This window comes from Orcinus orca, chromosome 20 (assembly GCF_937001465.1).
Source record: "Orcinus orca chromosome 20, mOrcOrc1.1, whole genome shotgun sequence".
In the NCBI taxonomy this organism is placed as follows: Eukaryota; Metazoa; Chordata; class Mammalia; order Artiodactyla; family Delphinidae; genus Orcinus; species Orcinus orca.
This window is the reverse complement of record NC_064578.1, coordinates 45,421,450-45,447,426: the sequence shown is the minus strand read 5'-3', so window position 1 is coordinate 45,447,426 and position 25,977 is coordinate 45,421,450. Positions and strand designations below refer to the sequence as shown.

The following is a 25,977-nucleotide window of genomic DNA, read 5'->3' as shown; positions in this document are numbered from 1 at the left end:
TGGCACACTGTATGGGCCCATCAAACACTCACTGAATGAATAGATGTGAAGAGACTTCCAACTGCTCACCAAAACTATCTCCTTCTCCTGGGCGTGTACACAGGACTACATTTCCCAGTTCCTCCTGCAGTGACCTGTGGCCACGTGATAACAGTCCTGGCCAGTGCAATATAGGTAAAAGTGATTTATGTCGGGGCTTCCCTGGTGGCAGAGTGGTTAAGAATCCGCCTGCCAATGCAGCGGACATGGGTTCGAGCCCTGGTCCGGGAAGATCCCACATGCCGCGGAGCAACTAAGCCCGTGCGCCACAACTACTGAGCCCGTGCGCCTAGAGCCTGAGCTCTGCAACAAGAGAATCCACCTCAAGGAATGAGAAGCCTGCACGCAGCAACGAAGACCCAACGCAGCCAGAAAAAAAAAGTGACTTATGCCATTTCCAGGTCTGAGCCACAAAAACCTTCCCTCTCCCTCCTACCCTCATCTGCTGCAAAGAGGCAGGGACCCAGGGGAGGGCTCTGAGGCCCTGAGGGACAGCTACAAGAGGGAGGGAGCCTGGGTTCCTGAATCACCATGTGGAAAGCTGCTCACCGAGTACCCACACTGAATTGTTATTTGAAAGGGGAATAAACTTCTATTGTGTGAGGTCACTGAGATCTGGGGGCTGTCTGTTATAGCAGTTAACCTATTGCTGTAGATTGAATAGTCTGTGTTCCCCCAATATTCATAGGCTGAATCCTCATCTCCAGTGGGATGGTATTAGGAGGGAGGGCCTTTGGGAAGTGATTAGGTGGTTATGAGGGTAGAGCCCTCATGAATGGGATTATAAAACCGCTATATATTTTCACATATTTATCCTATATATGTTTATATATTCCTCATGAATGGGGTTATAAAATCCATATATGTATTTATATCCTTATAAAAGGGAGCACAGAGAGCTCCCTTCACACATGAGGTGGAGGGAAGGCCGTCTGTGAACCAGGAGGCAGGTTCTCACCAGACGCTGAATCTCCCTGCGCCTTGACCTTGGACTTCCCAGCCTCCAGAACTGTAAGACATAAATTTCTGTTGCTCACCAGCCACCCAGCCTGTGGCATTTTTCTTACAGCAGCCCGAGCTGGTGAAGACACCTACCACAGCTGAGGTAATGAGGAAACTGTGGCTTCAGGGGCTGAAGGTCTTTGCTCAAGATGACGTGGATGGCAGGGGCTGGAGCCAGGATGTGCGCCTGGCTGGGTCTAACTCCAGACCAGGCATCTCGCCCCTCTGCTGGAGCAGAAGCGGGCAGAGGTGGAGCATGTGCTCATGTGTGCTGCTCAGAGGCCCACACCCAGGTGAAGCCGCCCAGCCCTAGGCAGTCAGGGCGGGTAAGGTGGCCCCCGGGGTTGGCAGGCGGGGCCCAGACTCACCTTGGAATGCCTGTTGGGGGAATCTTTGCCTGCTGTGTCCTGCCTGGAGGTGTGCTTGCTCCCGCTGCTTCCAGTCATGGCCGAGAGCCGGGCCTGGGCGGGCACATGCCACAAAGGCTCTGCATTAAGACAGGAGACACACCAGTGGTCAGAGATGACTCAGGCTCTGGCCCAAGTTCACCCAAAGAATCTGGTCCTTAATGTGGTTGGATGGTCCCGCCCCTCTGCCAGCTTGTCTGCTCAGCTCACACACGGCCACGACCCCCATCAACTCATGTCTTGGGGCCTAACAACACTCGGTAACAGAATGTTTACTGAGCACTTACCGTGTGCCAGGCACCATTCTAGTGCTTGACATGCGTTAAGTTCGCGAAGCCCTCCAACAGCCCTCCACCCACAAAGGAGCTTGAGCACCTTTTCATCCTTACTGGCCATTTGCATTTCCTATTTTGTAAATTACTTGCTCATATCCTTTACCCATTTTTCTATGAGACTGACCGTCTTTTGGTGAATAAGATTCTTTATGTAACCGAGGTCGCATTCCTTTGTTGCTTAAACGTGCGTAGCTTTTTTTGGTTAAATTAAAGTGGAATCATAATAAGCAATGTCTCACAACTTGATTTCTTACTTTACAAATAAATAATACTTACACTTGCTTTTTGCTCTGTATCTTCATAATACATCTTCACATAAGTTAACTGAACATGAAGTTACCTTATTTTTAATAGCTGCACAGTGTTCCATCATGTGAATGGACATCAATGATTTAACCAGTTTCCTGCTGATTGGACATTCCGGTTATTTTCGATTTTTCTTAACGTTCTTGTGGCCTTCCCTCTATACCCAACTTTGAGCAAGCGTGGAATTATGTTTGGGACAGAATTCTCTAAGTGGAATGGCTGGTTCAAAGGTGAAACAGGTTTAAAATCAGGATGGCTGGTGTGGGTGTAAATTAGTCTAAATTCCCAAGGCTAGCCAGTGTGCCTGAATGGAGCATCGGATCTTAAAAAAACACACAACCCCGGTGGAGGGCTAGTTGGTATCTATCAAACTTGCAAATGCACTAACAGAGGACCCAAACCCAGGCGGTCTAACACCAGAGCCCACAATTTTGATCAGTGCTGAATAATTATAATAACGATAATTATTATTAAGCACACGTCTGTATCAGGTATTACTATAAGTGCTTTGCACGCATTACCTTGCTACATCCTCTCAGTGATACTGTGAGGTGGATATTAGGACCAGTGTAATAGATGAAAGAGAACATTAAGACTCAGAGAGGTTAAGTAACTGGTCCAAGGTCACAAAGTAAGAAAGAGCTTCAGACCTGTGCTCTCAACCCCTGTACCCTCTCTGTGCTTCCCCAATAATGACAACTCCAGTGACAGTGCAGAGTGAGTGCTCGAGAAGCAGAAGTCGTCATTCCCTTCGTGATGGGCTGGGTCCTGTGCCGAGGGCTGGGCAGGTGTGATCCCACTGGACCCCGAAAGCACCCTGCAAGGAGAGACACTTAGGGTGTCCGCCACAGCAGAGGGACCTGAGGCTGGGAGAGAGGAGGTCACCGCCAAGGTCACACAGCCGACTCAGAACTTCTCACCAGGCCTGTCGGAGGCTGAGCTCACAACCATACACACTGCTGCCCCCAGTGCAGCCCCAGAGGGCTCTGGGCCCATGTTCCTGCTGGGGAAGGTGGGCCTGGAGGGCCAGGCACGGCACTCAGGGACACGGCAGAGAGCAGCTTGGCTGGACACTGCCGAGGGTGTCACTGCCCACGTGGCTTTCATTTGGGAACCATGGTCATGAGAGTGGTCAGGCTGGCTGCTTTGTCCACCTACTTTACCTCTACAGACGCTTTTCCTCCCTGGAAGCATCCGACACGCCCAGGAGGCTCTGGTCCCCTGGGAAGTGGGCAGACCATGCCAGGAGACCACATTTCTGCAGAGAGCCAAGCCCATGGCATGCACACCCAGCCTTCTCTACCACCTATGACACCAGTGGCTCCCACACTTCTGTCTCTGGCTGGACCTCTCCCCGTAACTTCAGACTTGTATATATGGCTCCCTCACACGCCTCCACTGGGCGTCTGCTGGGCACTTCCCACTGGACACGGCCAAAGCCAACTCCTTATCTGCCCCCAAACCTGCATCTCTCATCATCTCCATCCTTTCAGCTGCTCGGGTCAGAAACTGGTTATCATCCTTGAGCATCAGGGAATTCTAACTTTACCTCCAAAGGACCATATCCAGAACCTGCCCATCTCTCCCTCTCTGCTGGCCCCACCCTGCAAGAATCTGTAGCTAGAGGGACCCTGTGAACACCCGAGTCAGAGTCCATCCCTCCTGTGCTCAGAAGAACTGAGTCCTGTGGTTCTGAGTGAAGGACGGAGTCCCCACCATGCTCTCCCCGTCACCTCCCTGGCCTCATCTCTCACTTCTCCAGCCACTCGGCCTCTTTCCTGTTCAACCAACACCACACCCCCTGCTACCTCAGGGTCTGCAACCAGCTCCCTTTCCCTGGAATGTTCTCCTCCCAGTTGGCTCCTCTGCATTCTTCTAGCCTCGCCTGAAATGTGATTTGCTCAGAGACACCCTCACCCCCAGACCCTACCAAGCTCTCTAGGCACTGTGTTTGTTTCCACTTAATACTCAGCATTATTAGTGAGTATTTATTACTCGGTGCTCCTGCTATTGCCTGTCTCTCCCACCAACTGTCAGCACCAAGAAGGCAGGGGACACGCCTGTCTGGCTCACACTGTATCCCTGGCACCCAGCCTGGCACATATCATTGGTGACGTGTTGAATGAATGGAGGGATGAAGGGCTAGGTTCCTGCCCCTCCTTGGCCGCCCCAGTGTCCCCTTTGTCCCTAGCCCTGCCCTTAGCAGGCCCTGATCCTGGGCCCTTCACCGGCCCTCTGAACTGGGCCCCAGTGACCTTCTGGCGCTCCTGCTTCACTCTTGACACACCTGGGTGGGTGACAGACATGGACGTGGCTGTGAGAGACGTGCTGAAAACACGGCCAGGCACGGGCCTGGGGCAGCTGGTGGCTCTGGGGCCACCTTCCTAACCTGGGTGCGCTGAGGCTTGAGAAACACTCACTCTGTGGTGAGGGACTGTGGTGTTGTCTGTGGGTGATGAGGGTTAAGGAGGGTTCTAGAACCAACAGGTCTTGATTCAAATCTCAATGATACTACTCACCAGCAGGGACCTCTGACAAGGGACAACCTTTCTGTGCCTCATCTTCCTCGTTTCTAAAACAGGGCAGTCACGGCACCCAATCTGTCGTGTTCCTGAGATGATTAAACAGGAGGGAGTGTACAGCACCGGAAACCGTACTGCTGTCACTGCAATCACGGTCATCTGACCAGGGCTGGGCACATCCCCACATCCATCGTGGCACCTGATTCCCCCACCCTGGTCTTGAATACATTCTAAACTTTATGACAGCTCCTAGACACAGACTGCCCTGATGTGTGTGTGTGCAGGGAGGGGTTAGTCAACTTATAACAAGGTCTCAAGGAAGTGAGAGGGGAGACGAGCTCTAGGGGACAGAAGAGGAAAGAAAGGAGGGACCATGGTGAGCTTCTGTGACTCCTTATTTGGGGCCCATGGTGAATGCTGGAAAAATTTCCTTCTTATTCTACACTTTGTTGTAATGACATCGCCAAGCAACGCGTTTCTCTTCTTCTCAACTGGGTGGGGTGGGGGGAAAAGGATGCAAATCTGCCTGTGCTGGAGCAAAGATCACAGACTGCGGGCAGGATCAAGCGTGCTGAGGAGAGGAGCAAACCCATGTCTGCAGGTCCCGGAGGCAGCAGCAGTGGCAGACAGTTGGGGGTTGGGGCGATCTGCTTGCCTGCAGTCCAACCGTTGTCCCTGGTTTAAGAGAACCATGGGGTGGGGGTGCTGAGGAATTCTCCAGGACGCTAATCCTGGGGCAGGCAACCTCTCCCCTGCCCCACAGTGCCCGGGGGAGCCGGTGATGTGCTGCCATGGTCCTCCCCGCCAAGAGCTGCCTGGATACTCTCGAACACCCGCTGCGTGGACACCTCCATCTCCTGCCCCTCTGACGTCAGCGCTCTCTGACACTTCACTGATTGTCTTTCTTTTGAACCCACCCATCACCTGCTGGTTCTCACACTTCAAAGGGGCTACAACTTTGTTATGAGGAATCGTGTTTAAGACATTCTTCTAAGTAGTACATGCCCATGATTAATACTTATACATAGAAGAACAGACAGACGAGAAGATGCTCAGTCTCATCAGGCATCAGAAAAATGCAAATTAAAAACACAACATGATACTACTACGTGCCCACTAGGAAGGCTGAAATGAAAAGGCTGGTGAGGACGGAGCACATAGAACTCTCTCTCTGTCGTTGGTGGGAGTGGTGTAAATGGTTTGGCAGTCTCTTATAAAGTTAAACGCGTGACCCGGCAATTCCACTGCTAGGTATACTCCCTGCAGAAATGTGAGTATGTGTTCATCAAAAGACAGGTATGAGGGTATTCCTGGCAGCACTATTCTAAGCAGCCCCTAACTGGAAACCATCCAAATGTCCTTCAACGTTAGACTCAAGTAAGAAATTGTGGGTCATTCAGACAATGGATATGCTACTCAGAAATGGCGTGGCTACACACAACCACGTGGCCGACCCTTACCAACACAATACTGAGCAACAGAAGCCACACACACACACACACACACACACACACACACACACACACACACACACACACACACACACACACAGTGCATCCAGTGGGAGTCCACATCCCATATGCGTGAAGTTCAAAACCAGGCAAGATTAAGTCTGGTCGCGGGAAGCAAGACAGGGGTGGCCTTTGGGGATACTGATTGGGAGGGGCTGGGGCCCTCCAGGAGGCTGGCCACGTCTGTCTCTTGCCCTGGGTGTGGAACACGGGCGTGTTCACTTTGAGATACGCTATCACGCTAGATGCTCCAGATCTGGGCTCGTTTCTCAGCACAGCAGTCGAGAAGCAACACGGGAAGCTTTATGTAACGAGCAGCCTCAGAACGCTGCCGGCTCGGCTCCCCTGAGAGCACCACTTCCAGCCCTTTTCAACGACTTCCCCCGGTGGTCCCCACCTCCAAGCCGCACACACACCTGTGCCCTGGCTCCTGGCCGACAGTGTCGACAGACCCCGTCCGCTGATGCCCTGCCCGGGTGGAGATGGATCTGGCTCACTGGTCCCTGCCGCTCTCCCGGGCGACCTCTCTAATCTTACGTGGGGCACTTACAGCGTTCTTTTGTGTTTTATCCATCACTGACAGGAGGAGGGGTGTCACCTGTCACGCTGTGACTAAGAGGTTGTGCAGGGTGAGGCCAGGGGCACAGCTGGCCTGCGGAGACCTTACCTGGCTTCTGGCGCTCCATGGTGCTCTCCTGGCTGGTCAGGCCGCCTGAGGAGGACTCGCCGCTGGACGTCCCGTCGTGGCTGAAGTGGGGATCAAAAGACAGCAGTGGGTGTGGGGCGGCTGTGTACCTGCAGGGGAGTAAGAGGACCAAACACAGGGTGAAGGGCTGGTGTGCCAAAACCAGTGAGACTTCCTCGATGTGGGGTTTTAAATACACGGGAGGCCCCGTGCAGAGGGGAGGCTAGGTGAGGAAGCCTGGAAACGTGCTATTAACTGAGGGTCAGGAGTGAGTTCTGCACGGGAAGCATGCCAGGGAGCTGGTGGTGGCAGGGCATGTGGGCCAGGTGGGGTCCTCAAGGAAGGAGGGGGCAGAAGGCACCTGGGCAACAGCCCTACCCAGAGGCTCCTCCGGGGTCCCGTTTCTTGGCTGCGAAACGGGGTGAGCTGTCATCAGCAGCCCCCACCCCCAGGCCTGTCTTGGGCTCCCTCTATCTCTGGTGGAGGAGGGCAGGATAAGGCTGCGTTTGTAGGTATAGGAGGCCTGGAACCTGGCGGCCTGGTGATCAAACCTCCCCTCGGCCTCTTGCCCAGCCAGGTACAGTCACTCCCTTGCCCTGAGCCTCAGTTTCCCTAGTTGTCAAGAGGCAACTGCAGTAGGTCCTTCCTTGCAGGACTGAATATCGTCCTGTGTGTCCAGAGCTTAGCCTGAGGCTGACAGGCCGGAACTGTGTATGTCTCTCTGGTGGAGGAAAGAGCTGCAGAGGAGAAGCTGTGGGCTCAGGCTTCAGAACAAGGCAGGCCTGGGCTCAACCCCAGCTCCATCCCTTACTAGCTGCGTGACCTTGGTTGGGCAAGCGCTCATCAGTTTGAGCTGCCGTTTTCCTGTCTGAAAAATGACACTTTCTGCTTCACAGGGTCGTGGAGGAATGAAATAACAAAGTTGTCTCCTAGACAGAGATTCTCTTGGAGGCTGGCCCTGCACGCCCGCAGGCAAGGGCTGAGATTTAACGGAGGGATTGGCAAAAGGTTCTCTGTGGCCTCAGGTCCCACAGACATTCTCTATGAACCCGGAGTGAATCCTGTGGACGCCTCCCAACGTCCATTCCACCTCAGATCAGAGCCAGTCATGGCGGAAACCTTCCCCCTGCCTGGGGTTGGTTAGGGACAGGCACATGAGATGTGAGAGGATGTGAGTTATTAAGACTCCCATGAAATACTTCTGGCTCTTCACCTGGCAAGCACATGGCAGGACCACACTTCCTTGCCCCTTGAGACGGCTGGCTGGGACTGTGTGACTAGTTCTCACCAGTGAGCTGTGAGGCAGCCTGCGTCCTGAGAGGTCCAACCAGTGCTGGACCTGCGGTGTGGGTGCAAAATAAACCTTCGCTGGCTTTGGTCACTGCAATTTTCAGGCATCTGTTACCCAGCATAACCTGACTGAAATGGGGGAAGTCTGCTGAGGAGCTTTGGGGAAAAGTCTCCTTGCTCCGAAGGGAGCTGACATGGAAAGATGGCCTCCCTTCTTCACCAGGTGTTGCTGGGCTCAGAGCCGCTGTCACCCTCTCCCAACCAGCCTGAGAACAAGGCCAGTGCTGAGCGTGGAAGGGAGTAGGCACCGGGCCCTTGATGATGTTGTCGGGAGGCTGGATTAACCCTCCCTGGAGCCTGCTCTGCCTCTGAACCTTCCTTGCTGTGACATAACACATTCCTACAGCATTCTGAGTCAGCCAAGTTTTGGCTACTTGCCACCAGAAACATTCCATTGACATAAGCCCTGGACTTTGCAGGAGTCGCTGAGCCTCCATTAATCAAGCTGATACTGTGATTCCCCATCTGGCTCCTGTGCCTATACTTGCAACTTGAGAGGATGATAAACCAGGACCCCCCCAAATCCAAAAGAGGAGTTAACTGACTTCTCCAGGGTCACCCTGCCAGCCCTCAGCCAGGGCTGTCTCTGTAGAGACCACCTCTAAACCCCTGGCTTCAACGCCTCCAGGGCAGCAGAGGGGTGCTGCAGAGGTGTACTGGACTTCCTGATATCTCATCTTGACTCACCTGCCAAGAAAATACATAGTATCCCCGCTTCTCCAGACCTTGAACTCTAATGCCTCCAGGAAAAAAAGAGTCAAAACAATAAAAAAGCATAGGCAGTCTTCAGCGTAGCAGCCAGCCAACCTCCTGGTAAAATGTGGCTCCAGCACAGCTGGAAACTGCAGTGTTGATGTGTTTATTCCATTGTCTCAAAATGTCCATATCGAATTCTGAGTACTAAAGGAAGACGGCAGTGGCTGGGATCAGCTAAAGGAAAGCGGAAGGTCCAAGTGGTAGATGCTGCAGGCTGCTCCCTCAGTGTCTACTCTCTGCTTCCACCTTGATAACGGAATCCCAACTGTACTGGGGGCAGCAATGTGATCGGCTAACAAACTACATTTCCCAGGCTCCCTTGCAGTCCTGGCCAATGAGATAAGAGTACTGCACGTGACTCCCAGGCAACCTCTGGAAGTGTGCGGTGGGTGCCTTTACCTCATTATCTCCTTAAGGCTGAGCAGCCACCTTAAGATCAGTAGGCCACAGGCCAAGGGTGACAGAACGTCGGCGAGGAGGAGCAGCCAAACCCAATCCCAACTTTTTTTTTTTTTTTTGGCTGCACTGCGTGGCTTACGGTATCTTAGTTCCCCGACCAGGGATTGAACCTGGGCCCTGGCAGTGAAAGCGCCGCATCCTAACCACTGGACCGCCGGAGAAGTCCCCTGATGGACTGTCTTTAGCTGGATATATGTTACCAGCTTCATCTCTCAGCTAACTGTCCCCAGTCAAGACAACCTGTACTTTGTCCATTTATGTAATTCTCTCACTAAAAAGCCTTCTTATTATCCCAGTGCAAACTGAATGACCTATGTTGACCATTCTTTAGGTGCTGAATATGTCCTATTTGGGGCCATTTCTATCATTACCACATCCTGGTCAAGCTGATTGGAAACTGGAACATTCCAGAATCTCACCATGCATAGCTCTGGGCAAAACTTCCCAGAAGCAGGTTTGGGCTGCCAGGATCTTGGCTTTGAACTTCCCACTCCGCCATATAGGAAAGTACCAAGACGGAACTGAACTCCTGAGGGCAGGGCTCCAGGCCTGGATGGAACGGTGGATGGGTGCGTTACAGGAGGACTGGGGAAAGGGTGCACGGACGATGCAGCCACCGCTAGCTGTCACCCCAGTCAGCATCACCTTCTTTGCCTCTGCTGGTGGCGTCCAGATTCTGCTCTGGCGGCCATCCCTCTGACACGCGACTTGTGTACATCCTGATGGTTTAAGACAGTCATGGGGGTCCAATGGGACCTTGCCAGGGGTTAGTTCAGGGGTGGGCAAGTGACCGAGTTCCTTTACTGTTAGAAACAGAGAGAAGCTCTTCCTCCTTTTTCTGCAGGGCACCGGTTTTGCCTGGGGCCACAGTAGCCCTTGGGGGTCATGAACGGAGCCAGGTCCCTGAGGGCGACCCTGTACGATTAACCAGCCCTAGACCCACCCCACCTCTGGACTTATTACATGATGATGATAAATCCCCCCGATGCTCATGCCTTCTTGAGTTAGGTATTTTGTCTGAAGTCAAATGCCGCCTAACTGATATACCGCTCTTTATGGAAGTGGCAGAGAAAAACAAAGGAAAAAAAAAAAAAGCGAGCCAGGTGGCCTCATGGGCAAATGTCTGGGGTCCACGCCAGCCCCGCAGGGTGCTGAGCTGGGTACACAATTCTGTCTTAGCGCTCTGTACTGAGTTTGGAGGTTTGCTCATGTTGCACACGAGAGTGGCAAACTCCTGAGGACGGGGACCGCATCTGCAGCTGCCGGCACAGCCCTGCGTGCAGCAGTAACAGTCAGAACCCTCACAGAGCACTTACTGTGTGCCGGGCTCAGTCCTAAGTGCTCGAGAGAGATTCCCTCCTAGAATGTCCTCAACACTGCTCAGAGGCAGACTTTTTTTTTTAACAGCTAATTTCTCTTTTCTTTTTTTTGGGCCTTGCTGTGTGGCATGAGGGATCCTAGTTCCCTGACCAGGAATGGAACTTGTGCCCCCTGCAGTGGAAGTGCAGAGCCCTAACCATTGGACCACCAAGGGCAGACGTTTTACATGTGAGCAAACTGAGGGGCAGAGAGGTGAAGCCCACTCTCACATGGCTGATGAGGTGCAGGCCATCTTGCCCTTCTGTCTCAGTAAATCTAAAATGGGCCACAGGACAGGTTCTGTCTATGAGGGCCTTCGAGCTCCAAAAAGCCTGATGAATTTGGCAAGTTGCAGGCCCGCTGGAGAAGACAGCAGGAGACACAGGAGTCCTGAGGGGGGAATGTCCGCGGCTGGGCTGGAATGTCTGGCTTGGGTCACACAGGCTCCAGGATGTCAACTGTGCGGCAGGAAAAGGGGGAAAGGAGCTGGGGCCAAAGGCCACTGGGGCAGCCTGACTTGTTCCCGGGCCTCTTATCGCCGGCTGGTGACTGGCCATGAGACACACTTTTGGGGGTTTAGGGGCTGAGGTGTGCTAGGAATGGTTGGCAAAATTTGGAACTTAGCTGTTGACAGAGATAAAAATTGCTGAGACCTAGGCCACAGAGAGCCGAGTCAGGCTCCATTGGTGCCCTGGGAAGAGAGGGGTGGGCTGGGAAGAGTTGGAATCCAAGGGAAAAGTGAGAGTTTTTCACTTGCCAATGCCAGAAAGCCTGAAACACAAAATCACAGCCATCAAGTGTCACTGTGGGGTGGGGACTCCAGTAAGGACCATGCATGTCACCCTGATTTGGAGGATGCGCTCAGAGTCTCGTGGGCAGGCAGGACAGCTCTGGGTCAGAGTCGGTCCCTTGGAATCACATAGGCCTGGGTTCCTGGAAAAGTGATCTTGGCCAACCTTGGCCAAGTGGATTCACCTTGTTGAGCCTCAGTTTTCCCTTTCCCTCTGTAAAATGGGACACGCTGCCCACCTCATAGAATTGCTGGAAGCACGCGTTGAGATCATGCGGGTAGCTCAGTGGAACAGTCTAGAGATTACAGAAATAGACTCACACAAATGTGCCCAATTAATTTCCCCTTCCAATGAATTTTTGCTTTAAGAAGCAAAAGCAATACACTGGAGGAGGGAGAGCCTTTTCCATAAATGGTACTGGACATCGGCAGGCAAAAAAAGGAACCTCAACCTAAACCTTTCACCTTAGGCAAAAACTAGCTTTGAAAAACTCAAAGTGGATCATGAACTTAAATGTAAAATAGAAAACAATTAAAACTTCTAGGAAGGGAATTCCCTGGCGGTCCAGTGGTTGGGATTCCGCGCTTCCATTGCAGGGGGCACGGGTTTGATCCCTGGTCGGGGAACTAAGATCCTGCATGCTGCACAGCATGGCAAAAAAAAAAAAAAAAGGAAAAACTTCTAGGAAAAAAAATCTTCAGGACTCAGGACTAGGCAGAGCTCTAAGATTTAACACCAGAAGCATATGATCCATAACAGGAAAACAATGATAATTTGGAGCTCGTCAAAATTAAAAACTTTTGTGAAAGACCCTGTTATGAAGATGAAAAGACAAACTAATGACTGGGAGAAAATATTTGCAAACCACAAAGCTAACAAAGGACTTGTATCTAGAATATATAAACATTGAAAAACAAAGATGTTCAACATCATTAGCCGTTAGAGAAATGCAAATTAAAACCACAATGAGGGCTTCCCAGGTGGCACAGTGGTTAAGAATCTGCCTGCCAATGCAGGGGACACGGGTTCGAGCCCGGGTCCGGGAAGATGCCACGTGCTGCGAAGCAACTAAGCCCATGCGCCACAACTACTGAGTCTGCGCTCTAGAGCCCGCGAGCCACAACTACTGAGCCCGCGTGCCACAACTACTGAAGCCTGTGCGCCTAGAGCCCGTGCTCCGCAACAAGAGAAGCCAATGCAATGAGCAGCCCACACACCGCAACGAAGAGTAGCCCCCGCTCATTGCAACTACAGAAAGCCCACACTCAGCAATGAAGATCCGTCGCAGCCAAAAACAAAACAGACAAAAAAACCCCACAATGAGATACCATCACACACCTATGAGAATAGCTGCAACGAAAAACGGTGATGACACCAGAGAGCGACAAGGATGTGGAGAAACCGGATGACTCATACCTTGCCAGTGGGAATGGACAATGGTACAACCACTCTGGAAAACAGTTCGGCAGCTCTTTTTAAAACTAAAAATGGACTTACCACAAAGTAAGCAATTGTATTCTCTTTTCTTCCTAAACACTTCTCTACACATAACACAGAATGGTCAGCATACCCCTTCACAGAAATAACAATGTTCTCAACTCCTTGAGTAAATAGCACTCTTAGAAACATCTCTCGCCCACGGCCCAGAGCTTTACTGAGGTGTAACTGACAAATAAAACTGCAATATATTTAAAGTGTACAGAGTAATGAATTATGTATACATTGTGAAATGATTACCACAATTGAGTTAATTATCTCACATAGTTATCTTGTTTTGGGTGAGAATGCTTAAGATCTACTCTTTTAGCAGATTTTAAGTGTACAGTACAGAATTATTAACTACAGCCACCATGCTACACATTAAATCCTCAGAACTTATTCATCTCATAACCCAAAGTTTGTGCCCTTTGACCAACATCGCTCCATTTCCCCCACCCCCAGGCAACCACCATTCTACTCTGTTTCTTTGAGTTCAACTTTTTTTTCCTCCTGCATTCCACACCATTCTGCTTACTCAGATCTGTAGCCTTTGCTGTCTGGAATGACCTTCTCCCTCTTCTCTGTGGCAAACTCCTATTAATTTCTCAAAGCCTTATTCAAATGCCACTTCCTCCTGGCAGCCAGCCTAGACCTGACGCTGGGCTGAGCTCCCTCCTCTGAGGCCTGAGTCTATTAGAGCTCTCATCAGAGTGCACAACCCTTCTAAGACCCTCTCTCCACCACAGCAGCACTGACAACAGGAACCCCTGGGGTAAGTGAGTATCTCAAATATTTCTTCTGACACCTGGCACATGGAAGGCTCTGGGGATCCTTTGCTGATGAAAGCTAAATGGTGGCCACTAGAAGATGAAAGACTGAGTATGTTTTCCCCAGTTTTACAACAGAGGCTTAGAATCAAACAATGTTTAGTGTGGTGGCTCTCAAAGTGTGTTCCCTGGACCAGCAGCCTTGGTATCGCATGCTCTACCCCAGTCCTACCAAGCTGGAAACTCAGGGGTAAGACCAGTAATCTGTACTTTAACAAGCCCTCCCTCCGGGTGATTCTGAAGCTCACTATTTAAACCAACTCACTCACTCAATCCATTTTCATCAAATATATACCAAGGATCTACCATGTGCCAGACCCTGTGCTGTGTGATGGTAATAATATTATACAAAACGACCTGGAAAGGTATCGTATCTTGGAGAGCAGGCTTGTTCGTGCACACATACGTGAGTATGCATGCACGTGTGTGTGCACACACGCTTAACTGGGCTAACAGAACGGAGAGCGCTCAAGGCCATGGTCAGGAAATACACATGAAGCCAAGGGCACAGGGGCAGCACATCACCTAGTGTGGGGGGAGGTGCAGGGAAGCCTTCCTGGAGGAGGAGAAGCAGCACCCACACTGGGGTCTGTGGAGTGGGTGGGGGTGAAGCTCATGAAGAATTTCCATGGGGAGGATTCTGAAATGCACACAGCCTGCCTAGGAAATCAGAAGTGGCCAGGGCAGCTCACGTGCAGGGCACTGCACAAGGCTGGAGAGGCGGGTGCGTCCCAGTGGCCAGAGTGAGGCATGGAGGCTGTGTCCTGAGGGCTCCGGGACACAAGGAGGGTTTGGAGTAGGGGACAGACATGGCCAGATATGCAAAGACCTCCCAGTTACTGAGTGGGGGGTGGACCAGAGGAGGTGGCACAGAGGCTGGGGGCTCAGGGAGGTGGCCAGGGTGGGGCACTGGGGAAAGGAGGAGGGGGCGGAGATGCTCAGGAGGTGGAAGGGGTGGACCGCAGTAGAGGGGAGGCGGGGAAGGGACACATCCAGGATGAGGTGCACGGCTTTGGCCTGAAGACAGGGCAGTGGTGGGGCTGACCCTCAGACAGGGACCCTGGAGGAGGAAGGTTATAGGGCACCAGGGCTGAAGGCTGCTGGAGAGCAAGCTAGAGAGCTTGGGTGTATCCCGAGGGCGCTGGGGAGCCAGGGAGGAGCTGGGAGGATCCCTCAGGCTGCCAGACTGGAGAAGGGGACAGGACTGAAGCCCGACAGGCCATGAAAACTGGGTAATGCTGGTGGCCTGGTCCTGGGGCGCACAGGCTGGAGTCAGATGAATGCTTGTTCTGGAGGGCGCCTGCTGTTGCTCAGACAAGTGATTCAGGTGTCAGGAAAACGGCAACCGAAATGCTGCTGCAAGGACAGGCACAGCAAGTCCTGCCCAGGCCGCCTTGGCCCTGCGTCTTAACACACACAGCCCACCCTCCTGGAGGTCCTCTGATGACCTTCAGGGGTCCAGAAGCCCCATAAAATGGCAAATAAACCTGTGGGGTAAGTGCATTTCCTGAGGAAGAAGGATTCTGGCTTTCACCAGCTTCCTTAACTGAAAAGAGCGAAGAGACTCTGACCTTTCTGGGGATGGCTTGTATCTTGCGTAGGTGGCCGAGCCGGGGGTGGAGAAGCTCCCAGAAGGCTGTCGGTAGGGAGGGACTTTGTCGACCCCTGCTGGTGATGCTGTGTAAGGGGTTTCTGGGAAGCTGACGGGCCTGGAACAGAGATAGGAGGGAGGAAGGCAGTGGGGGTGAGCGGGGAGGATACCCCTGCCCTCCGAGGAGCGACAGCCACACCTCTCCCAACCACATCCCATCTGATTCACCTGCTATCCTCCCATGGGGACAGAGAGAGGGCTGCTGAGCAAAGGGCAGCAGGAAGCCAGGGCACCCCTTGCCTGCCTTCCCACTGCAGCTGAGCCTGCCCCTCAGCTTCTGTGGCCTGACGGGGCTCTGATGGGGCTGCGAAGACCGTTCCCGCCCACGCCTGGGACAAGACGCTCCTCTGCAAGGTGGATTCCTTCATTACTTGGAAAATTTTCTTTATCTTTTAATATATAATATATTCAAAAGCATTTATCATTAAGGTATATGCCATCATAATAAAACAAACTCCCTGACGCTACCACCCAACCCAAGAGCTAGGGTGGTGGCAATACCTGCCCACTGGTGGGCTCCTCCCCTTCCCACCTCCCTGCCAGAAGGAATCACTGTCCTAAATTTTGTGCTTATCAGTCCTTTGACCTTTTAAAAAAATATATAGTTTTAATCATATACATTAGGGTGGATTTCCAACCTCAGACCCTGAGCTCCCCAGCCCTGGGCCCTCACACAAGAGGCTCATAAGGCAAGCTTAAGGGAAGGAGGAAGTGGGGGGCATAGAAGCACAAGAAGAAAAGGAGGAAGACTGAGGAGAGGAAGAGACTGGACAGCAGGGGAAGGAGAGAGAAAAGGGCAAAGGGCGGCTGCAGACAGGAGGGAGGCGCGGGCTGGGCTGGTGCCCCGGGTGGGGTGCGGGGGGAGTCCTTACCTCTTGCTGTGCAGGGGCTGGGACTCCCGGAAGGGGACCATGGGGGTCTGCTTCGGGGGCCGGCTCAGGGACTGGGCGTGCCCGGGGGCGGTGGGAGTGGCCCACTTGGAGGCTGGGAGAGAGTTGTGGGACGCGGGCCCGCTCCACTGCCAGGGAGCGTTGCTGCGGTAGGGGGGCCGGCCCCCCGCGACCAGGCTCTCCAGCTCCGTCTTGGGCTCCGAGGTATTCATGTCGTAGGTCTCTGGCCACCCCCTGGGAAGAAAAACTGCGTTACTCAGGCCCCGGCCCACCAGCGCGCACGCCTGCCGAGCATGGCACCAGCACGGGCTGGGCTTTCCCACCCAATCTGAACGGACACGGTCTATTTTAAAGGCCCAGTAGGTACCCTTTAAACTGGTCTGACATGTAGCAGCGTGGAGGCCTCAACCGGGACAGGGCCCAACAATGTGGCTCCAACGCTTGGCGCTCTCTACCTCATCTCCTCTCCCCTCCTCTTCCTCTCTCGTCTCCCTTCCTCTCCCTTCTCCCTGACCCAGGCCTTGGGTCGGCCAGAGTCCTCCATGGGCTGGCTCGGCCCCCCTTGGTGGTTCTCGGGGCCAGGAAGGCGGATGCCCTCGGAATCAGAGGACAGTATCTGCCTTGTTCCGAAGAAGCTCAAAGGCAGCTGGAAGAGGAGCAGGTGACCTACTTTGCAGGGTGGTTAAAAAAAAAAAAAAAAGCCCTGGAATCCAGAACCTTGAAATAGATACAGAACGGCCCGTGAATTCCCCCAGACCAGGCCGGCACACACGCACCACAGCGTTCCTGGCTCTAGCTGCGGAGATCCACAGGCTGGGCTGGCATCTCCACCACTGCTGCAGTGCAGCACGGAAGGGGGCTCTGAGCCTGAGGAGGGGGCCGTGCTCACAAAATCCACCTCCCAGCAGCTGTGGGAGCTGAGCTCAGAGGAGCCCTTGGCCTGGAAGTTCTCCTGCCCACACTGAGCCGATCCTCTGTGGTTCTCCTGAGTCCCCTGGAGCCTGGGGAACTTTCAGGGCATCCAGGAAAAGATCTGGCGGACTTGGTGGCTGGGCGCCTATGGGCCCAGGTCATGTCTGCTAAGGAGTCATCAAAAGGTGACCTGAGGATGTGTTCTGGCACCGGGGTCAGACACACAGTGCCGCTCGGTAGCACTAGAGTCGGAGCTGAGCTGACGTTCAGTAGCTCCTTCCAGCAGACGCTCTGGATTAGCACAAGGTACCAGGTGAGGAATGACAACATACAAATGTCTACCAGAACCCACAGATACACCAGGCCTGAGCAGAGGCGGAGGGGGTACCATCGTGGCCCCAGGCAGTGCACACCTGCTACTCCTGCCTGCTCAGCTTCTACACCCCTTCTCCTGAGAACAGGTCTGTGTGCTCTAGGTGGAGCTGACCCCACTTCTTGGCTCCAGGTACGAGCACATGACCCAGGCCTGCTGGTCAGAAACTCTTCTCTCTCTGGACACAATGACAGGCACAGGATTGTCATGTGCCCCGAGCTGAGTCAATCAGAGACGGTGAGCATCAGCTCTGGAACTACCGGAGGAAAGATCTATTTCCCTGGGCTGCTGAGCTGGGGAGACCTAAGCTGGAGCTGTGAGGAGGGAGAGGTCATCTTTGTCCCCGTGAAGTGGGAGATGGCTTGAGAATGACAGCAACGCACAAAAGGAGACAGGTGATAAAGATTCCTGATGAAGATGTCCCTGCATAAAGCCACACTTAAATCTTGCCCCATCTCTTAGTCTTATCAGGTGCATTAGCTAGTAAAGTCTCTCTTTTGCTTCACCTCTGTTGCTGGTAACCAGAATTCTAATCAGTAGATACACTGAAGAGAGAAGTAAATCGAGGCACAGAGAAGTTAAGTAATCTATCCAAGGTCACACAGCCAGTAAGAGGTGGAAACTGGATTTATCTATGTATCCATGTATTTATCTATGTACCCATGTATGTATGTATGTATGCATGTATGTATGTGTGTATGTATCTATTCTTTTTTCTTTTTTTGGCCATGCCACATGGCTTGTGGGATCTTAGTTCCCCAACCAGGGATCGAACCCACACCCTTGGCAGTGAAAGTGCGGAGTCCTAACCACTGGACTGCAAGGGAATTCCCGGAAACTGGATAGTAAGCTGACTTGAAAGCCCACAGCTTTAACCACCATATACACTGGCCCACTGAACAGTGGTTTGGGAACCAGTGAGTAGATTTTTTGGGTCCCTTCTGCCCCAGTTACTGACAGCTTCATCTTTGGTCAAGAGTCCCTGGGCATGACGTCAAAGAGGGAAATAGTCATCTTGAAGGCAGCACAGAGTGATGGAGAGCCAGGGCTCTGAGGCCAGACGGCTGGTTCGGATCCCAGCTCTGCCACTTATGGCCTGTGTGGCCTTGGGTGAGGGATTTTCCTTCTCAGAGCTTCAGTTTCCTAACCCGTAAGATGGCTGTGAGCATTAGCAGAAAGTCTGGCGCGTGCCAAGTGCTTCACAAACAGGAGCTCTTGCTGTTGTCGCCTTCCCCAGCCGATTCTGTGGACTGTCTACCTGCCATTCCCACACGCTCAGAAGTGAAAGTCTCCCTTCTGCCTTCTGAAGTCCAACCACACCCACCTGGGGGCTCTGGAACAAATTCCTTCCCAGTGATCTGAGATCCGTCAGCATCTAAATTACCCCTGAGCGCTCAGTAAAGGAACACAGATTCCTGGGCCCCATCTCGGCTCCTCTGAAGCAGAGTCCTCTTGGAGGTGGGGTCCAGGAAGCTGCGTTTTACCAAGCTGCCACGGATGATGCTGACATGAGGAAAAGTTTACGAAGCCCATTTCACTTATTTCGTTTTTGAATTGTTCTTAGAAATTAAAGTGGTCTAAAAGGGCATCCCTGTCCCCGTCTCCGCCCCCCAGTCGCACCCACAGCTGCCAGGTTTTTACATATTCTTACAGAAATAGCCTGTGCACATACGTAAAGATGATTTAAAATAGAAATAAAAAGAATATTACACTTAACTCCAGATCCCATCTTGCTTTTTTTCATTCTTCCCAATTAACGACATTTCTCACCAGAGAGTTCGGCGTTTCTGACTCTCAGCACAAAGAGCCTCACTGCATTCTCTTTATAAACAACCCATGACTGTTCCATCACGTGGACGACCTGGGATCTACTCAGCCAGTCCCCTGCGGCTGGATATTGAGGTTTCTTCTAGTGTTTTGCTTGACCAACCACGCTGCCCTCAGCTACGTGCGGGAGACATCTGAGGGCGGATGCCCCTGGTTTGCAGACCACTTTTCCTCTCTGCCTCTTTGTCCTTGATTCCTGACAGCCTAGTTTCTGGGGGCCATGGGGACTCCTTTCTTATCTCTACTACTCACTGACTTGTGGGGTTTCAATTTCCCTTCTCAGGGAGGAGTTTCTACCCCCTCGCCCTTCAGACATCTAAGTCCAACTGAAGAGGACAAAAGCATCCCAGATCGCCTTCCCCGTGAGGCAGCGAGAGACGGCAAGAGGAGAACATCCCTTCTGAGTCTGTGCAAGCACCCAAGGTCATGACGACACACCTCGCTGGGGGCTCTGGAATGGCCTCCTGGCGACCTGGCCCCACCTGGCAATTGCCCAGCCTGGCAGTGCAGGGCTCACTTGAGAACCCCAGCCTTGCGGCCTGGGGGGTGTGAGGATGATCCCCTGTATTCTGCTCGGTGTCTGAAGAACATGGGGTCCAGACACACGCCATACAGAGCCTGGCTGGAGGCAGGGAGAACCCTCTGCTCATCCTGGTGTGTTTCCCCTCAGAGCTTATCGTGACATTTGAGCCAGGAGGCCAGGGTTGCAGCAAGAGGCTGGAGGGACCCCAGCGCTGGGGTTATCAGCTCTGCAAATGAGGCCAGCCAGACGCCTCTGCACTTGAAGAACAACAAAACCACGCAAGTCCCAACCCACACCCGCCCCTGTAAACAGGAGATCCTGTTTCGGAGGCCGCCTTGTAAAGGGAGCCGGATGATAGTTTTTCTCCTAAATAGGGCAGGGAGCGGAGCCACCCTCCTGGCCCCATCTCCGCAGAGCTGGAGAAGGGAGCCTGCAGACATTTCCTTTTGCCTCAGCTGGTCCCTGCCTGTTGGTCCAAGGACGCCTTTGTAGCCTCTGGCGCTCCCAAGTTTTGAAGGTAGGGTATTTCGTGTGTGTGTGTGTGTGTGTGTGTGTGTGTGTGTGTGTGTGTGAGAGAGAGAGAGAGAGAGATGTGCGTGTGATGTGTGTGTGGTGCGTGTGTGTGTGTGCTTGCCTGTGGGGTTACCTCAGCTTGACTTGTCCCTGCAGAGCTCAGAGCAGGTGTGGCCAGGCCTTGGCTCTGTGCAGGGGTGAAGGAGGCCCCGGAAGAGGGCTGGGAAGAGGGGACGCCTGGGGCCTGACCGGAGTCCCGAGGCTGGTGAGCTGGGGTGTGGGTGGCTAAGCCCTTGGCTGCAGCAGGGTTTAAGCCTGCCCAGAACCAGCCCCCACCAAGGTCAGAGCAAAAAGACTCAAGAAGATGGGGCTGGTGCAGCCGGAACGCACACGCCCACAGCTCGCAATCGCTTTCAGAGGCAGCTGAGGATCTGGACACAGAAGCTGGACTGAGTTTTGCTCGCCACTCAGTAGCCGTACAACTCTGCACAAGACACTGGGCCACTCTGGGCGCCAGCCTTCTCACTGGTAAAGCGGGGATCATACCACCCTGCGAGGTCATGTATATAAGCACTCAGTGTCACCTCATCTCGTGCCTCTCGTGGCTCACTCAGCTCCAGCCACATGACCCTCTTTCTCGTCCATCAACAAGCCAAGGGCCTCTGTCCTCACCTTTGTGATGGCCACTCCCTGCCCGCAAGGCCCCTCCCCTGGCTCCTTCGCGTCTCCAGGCCTTCCCCAGCCCTTACCCGATGTCGCGTCACACCCTTTATGCTCCTCACACACAGGATCTCACAGCTGGTGTCTTCAGAGTGCCTCCTACAGGCCAAGTCCTGTTCCGTGTGCTCTATAGGCCTTACCTCCCCCGACCTCACAACCACCTCTAGGGAAAGATCTATTCTTGTCCCTATTTTACAAATGAGGAAACAGGCAGAGAGTGGTGAGGCCACTTGCCCAGGGTCACAGTTAATAGGAGGAGGAGCTTGGAGTCAAACGTAGGCAAGCTCCCTGCAGAGCCTGCCTTCCCACTACGCTCAGCTGCCTCCCCCTTTGGCTATATGAACCATCTCACTTGCTTACTTGTTTACTGTTTGTCTCCCCCGATCCATACAGCAGGGCTGTGAGGGCCCAGGCCTTGACTGTCCTCTGTGCAGCTGTGTTTCCGACCCTTGGAATGTAGTGATTCTAGAGAGAATCACTGTCTCCAGACCCCTCTGGAGGTTGTGAGGGTACCAACTCATTATTCTAAGAACTGCACCTATCCTGCCTTCCCTGTACAAATTATACCTCAGAAGAATCATATAGTTGCTGAAGGATAGTTCTTCCTTTTTTTTGGCGGTACGCGGGCCTCTCACTGTTGTGGCCTCTCCCGTTGCGGAGCACAGGCTCCGGACACACAGGCTCAGCGGCCACGGCTCACGGGCCCAGCCGCTCCGCGGCATGTGGGATCTTCCTGGACCGGGGCACGAACCCGTGTCCCCTGCATCGGCAGGCGGACTCTCAACCACTGCGCCACCAGGGAAGCCCAAGGATAGTTGTTTTTAGAAGAATTCCAGGGACGTCCCTGGCAGTCCAGTGGTTAAGACTCTGGGCTTCCAACGCAGGGGGCACAGGTTCGATCCCTGGTCGGGGAACTAAGATCCCGCATATCACGGGACGGCCAAAAAATAAAATAAAAATTAAAAAAAAAAAAAAAAGGGAAGAATTCCAGCCAATAAATAACACAGGAATGACAGAAATGAGGACATCACTTCAATGTGACCTGTAATGACATAGGGGATCCAGGCAATGATCACGAATGGCTGCTGAGAGCTGAAGGGAAACGTATGGTCAAGGGTCAGGTTGCCACCATCTGAACCCTCTGAGCGCCCTTGGTATCACTCACACAGGGACAACCAGACATTTGATGCCTCCTAATGTATGCACACCTGGGAAGTGCCGTTACCAAAAGAAATTCAACCAGAATCTGATCGAGCTTCTATGCTGAACTTCAGTTTATAGGAAATATACATGCTAGAAAAACAGGTTAAAGGACACCAGAGGGGTGGTGTCCAAGCAGCTAAAGCCAGGACGTGGGAAACTCTAAAGGACAAGTGACCTGGTTTCCTCCCAAAGTAAGCTGTAAGAAAAAAGTAAGAGGGAGGGGAAACTTACAGATTAGAAAAGCCTGAAGAGGCACATCAACCAAATGCCACAGGAGGAGCCTGAGTAACAAAACAACTGTTTTTAAAAAAATCTCTCTCTGATACAAAAGAAGTGAAAGATAGACTGGGCACTTGATGCTGACTTTCTGCTACATTTTTTAAGTGTAATAATAATTTTTTAAAGGTCCTGACTGGGTAGAGATACATTCCAAGGAGTTGGGATTGCTTCAAATAATCCAAGGTGGGGAGGTATGGAATTAAAAAAAAAACAAAAACTGGGACTTCCCCGGTGGCACAGTGGATACAACTCCATGCTCCCAATGCAGGGGGCCCAGGTTCAATCCCCGGTCAGGGAACTAGATCCCACATGCATGCTGTAACTAAGAGTTTGCATGCCACAACTGAGGAGCCGGCAAACCACAACTAAAGAGCCTGCGTGCTGCAACTAAGGAGCCGATGAGCCGCAACTAAGGAGCCCGCCTGCTGCACCTAACACCCAGAGCAACCAAATAAATAAATATTTAAAAAGCAAACAAAAAACAAAACAAGAACTGGCCACATGTTGATAAATGTTGAAAAAAGGGGCTCAGCATACTTTTCATATGTTTGAAATGTTCCATTAAAACAAAAGAAAACAAAACGAAAAGAAACAAACACTGCACTGGCTTCCTAGTGAACAAAACCCAAGCTCATCACCATGTCCAGAAAGGGCCCCCCAGTCTGTCCGTCTCTCCCATCTCGCAGCCTTGCTCTCTGTGCTCCAGCCACACCGGCCTCCCTGTGCTGCAGGAATACACCACACACACTGACACTTTGGAGACCCTGTCCTGGCTTGTTCCTGTCTCGGACCCGCTAGCCCGGAAAACTACATGGTGGCCTCCACCCGGGAGCCTTCCCTGACTACCCTGTAAGCCACTCTCCTGCCACGCTGCAAACCCTTCAACGACCCCACTTTCTCTTCTCAGACCTCATCACTGCCAGGTCCTGTATTATACATCTATCTGATGATTGCCTGTCCTTCCCTCAGGACACAAACTCCAAGGGAACTTTATTTTGTCCATCGCTGTATCCTGAGCACTTCAAATGGAGCGTGCACACAGTAGGGGCTCAACACGTATGTGCTGAACAAGTGAGTGATGTGCCACGTGCCCTCAGTCAAGGACTCTTGACGCTGTGTGCGACTAAGGAGGTCGCCCGCCTCACAGGGCTGTTGTGGAGGCTGGATGGGACAGCACGCACGTGGAGAGCTTCGACCGCGACTGGCTTGCAGGAGGGGTTCCACAGATATTAGCTCTGACCCCGTCACCACTATCACTTTTCCTACCGAGGGAGGGCTTCAAGTGCCAGCACCTGGGGAGCTGCCGACCTTTCAGGGTGGACAGACTTACCTCCGGGGCGTGCCGTCGTCGAAAGGTGGGATGATGACCACCTTGACGGTGACGGAGGTGCGCAGCAGGTCGATCATCTGGTCGTGGGTCAGCGTGACCACGGCCACCTTGCAGATCTCCACCAGGCGGCTGCCCTGCCGGAGGCCGGCCTGCCAGGCAAACCCGTAGTCCTCCACCTCGGCCACGGTCCCGTCGTACTTCACGTGGAAGCCCAGCTGCCCGAGCCCGTTCCGCCGCAGGGTCATGTCCACCGTCTCCCAGCCATTGGTCATCACCTGCAGGCAACATGTGGGGTCTAGCCTCACAAGCTGCTCGGGGTCAGCTCTTGTGGGAGATTCCTGGTCAGATTCTGCCCTTTGAGGCCAAAGACCCTGCTGACCCCCGTCTACCCTCCCAGGTGATGTCAGGGTACGGGAGCGCAAACACCCACCTAGTCCCAGCCCGGGGTTCCTGACTTGTGGAGAAACGTGGATACCTCACACAGAGGTGGCGGTCATGAGCTGTGATCTCCAAATGCCCTCCCCCCACCCCCCGCCCCACCGTTGGTGGTCTCTGGGACTTGTTCTGGCCAATGAAGTGTGGAATGGAAATGGCATACTGTCTGGGCTGGGGCATTTCACTGCCAATTCAAGACCCTTTGCAGGCCTTTCCCCTCAGCCACAGCCTCTAGGATTATTCCGGAGAGTGGCTGTTTGGTCAGCTAGGGTCCCAAAGTTAGAATAACGTGGAGCACGGGCACCAGCTGAACCTAAGATGGATACGTGGTGGGAGTGACATAAACGTTTGTTATCTGAAGCCACTAATAATGCATCCTGACCGATACGGTGACTGTGACCAGAGTAAAAGCCAGAGAGGCAACAGACCAGAGATCCTGCGACCTTTTCTAGGTTGGGGGCTCGGGCCATATTTTTTACTTCATGACATCATTCTTAGAGGTACAAACCCCTTCCCAATCTCCTTCCCAGACCGTCCCCCATCCTGGAGCCGACCAGACCACACAGGGCCATGCCTCCAATTTACTCCCTGCTTCATTTGTATGAGACTTTCGTCATGATTACCATAGATATGAGAAGCCACTGACTGAACAGAACCCCTGGTTCTTCAGCAGGTCCTGAGGGATCCCCTCCTCTTCCTGGGACAAAAAGATTAACTTAACAAGCCGTAGCTGTTAAACAAGTTACATCAGGATTTGTCTGCCCTATCCCACAACTGCATTAAGGAAAGCGTTCGTGTAATGGTTCACGTTTCCTGTGAGAAGTCATTCCCTGGCTAGAAGGCTACCTGATGTACCTATTAGAGCAGCACCGGAAGAAAGAATTTTATGTCACAAGCCACGCTATGCATTCACACATTTACGCACGTATCCATATACACAAAAATATTCCTTGCAGTCCACACTGACATTCCCGAGTGTGGGTAGCGAGCAATGAGTTTGGATGGCAAAAGACTTGCCTGAAAATGTAAACACATTTGTTCCTGGTCTGGACAGTGAGAATTTGGGAAGTGAGGAAACGTGTAACACTGGAACAAAGCTCCACGAAACCAAGTCCTTCCCCACTGGGATCCACTTGGATACGTTTCAATCTTTTCTACGCTATCTTTGAGAATTGTTGGTTGAGACCCAGTAATTGATTTCATAACCCAACTTGTTTACATGACAAAAAAATAAGGAGTTACTGTTAATTTTTTATGTATGATAATGACAAAATAGTTATTTTTACAGAGTCCATATGTTTTAGAGATAAATGTTGAGATGTTTACCGATGAAATGATAGGATGTCTAGGATTTGTTTCAAAATAATCAGGGGAAGAGAAGGGAGGGAAGGGAAAATCGAGACGGGCCACAGGCTGATAACTATGGAAACTGGTGATGGAGCTACAAATTCACCGTGTGAGTCTCTTTACTTTTCTGTACGTTTGAAAACTTC

The 25,977-nt window shown here is 52.5% G+C and overlaps 1 protein-coding gene across 15 annotated transcripts in view; it reads right to left on the bottom strand.

Annotated features, from left to right (window-relative positions):
• The window catches only part of SIPA1L3 (signal induced proliferation associated 1 like 3), a 237,901-nt gene that overhangs the window by 40,445 nt on the left and 171,479 nt on the right, over window positions 1-25,977 (bottom strand). For 14 of the 15 annotated variants that reach the window (XR_004479297.2, XR_004479296.2, XR_004479295.2 and 11 more), the window contains 5 exons: window positions 24,050-24,324; window positions 16,352-16,603; window positions 15,400-15,537; window positions 6,790-6,917; window positions 1,410-1,528 (listed from right to left, as the gene is read on the bottom strand). Coding sequence is in view for 12 of the 15 variants with exons in the window: in XM_033413796.2 (XP_033269687.1) it covers window positions 1,410-1,528; window positions 6,790-6,917; window positions 15,400-15,537; window positions 16,352-16,603; window positions 24,050-24,324 (912 nt within the window). In the remaining 3 variants the exon portion in view is untranslated. The remainder of the gene's footprint in view (window positions 1-1,409; window positions 1,529-6,789; window positions 6,918-15,399; window positions 15,538-16,351; window positions 16,604-24,049; window positions 24,325-25,977) is intronic. The other variant, XM_033413798.2, reaches the window with a different exon arrangement.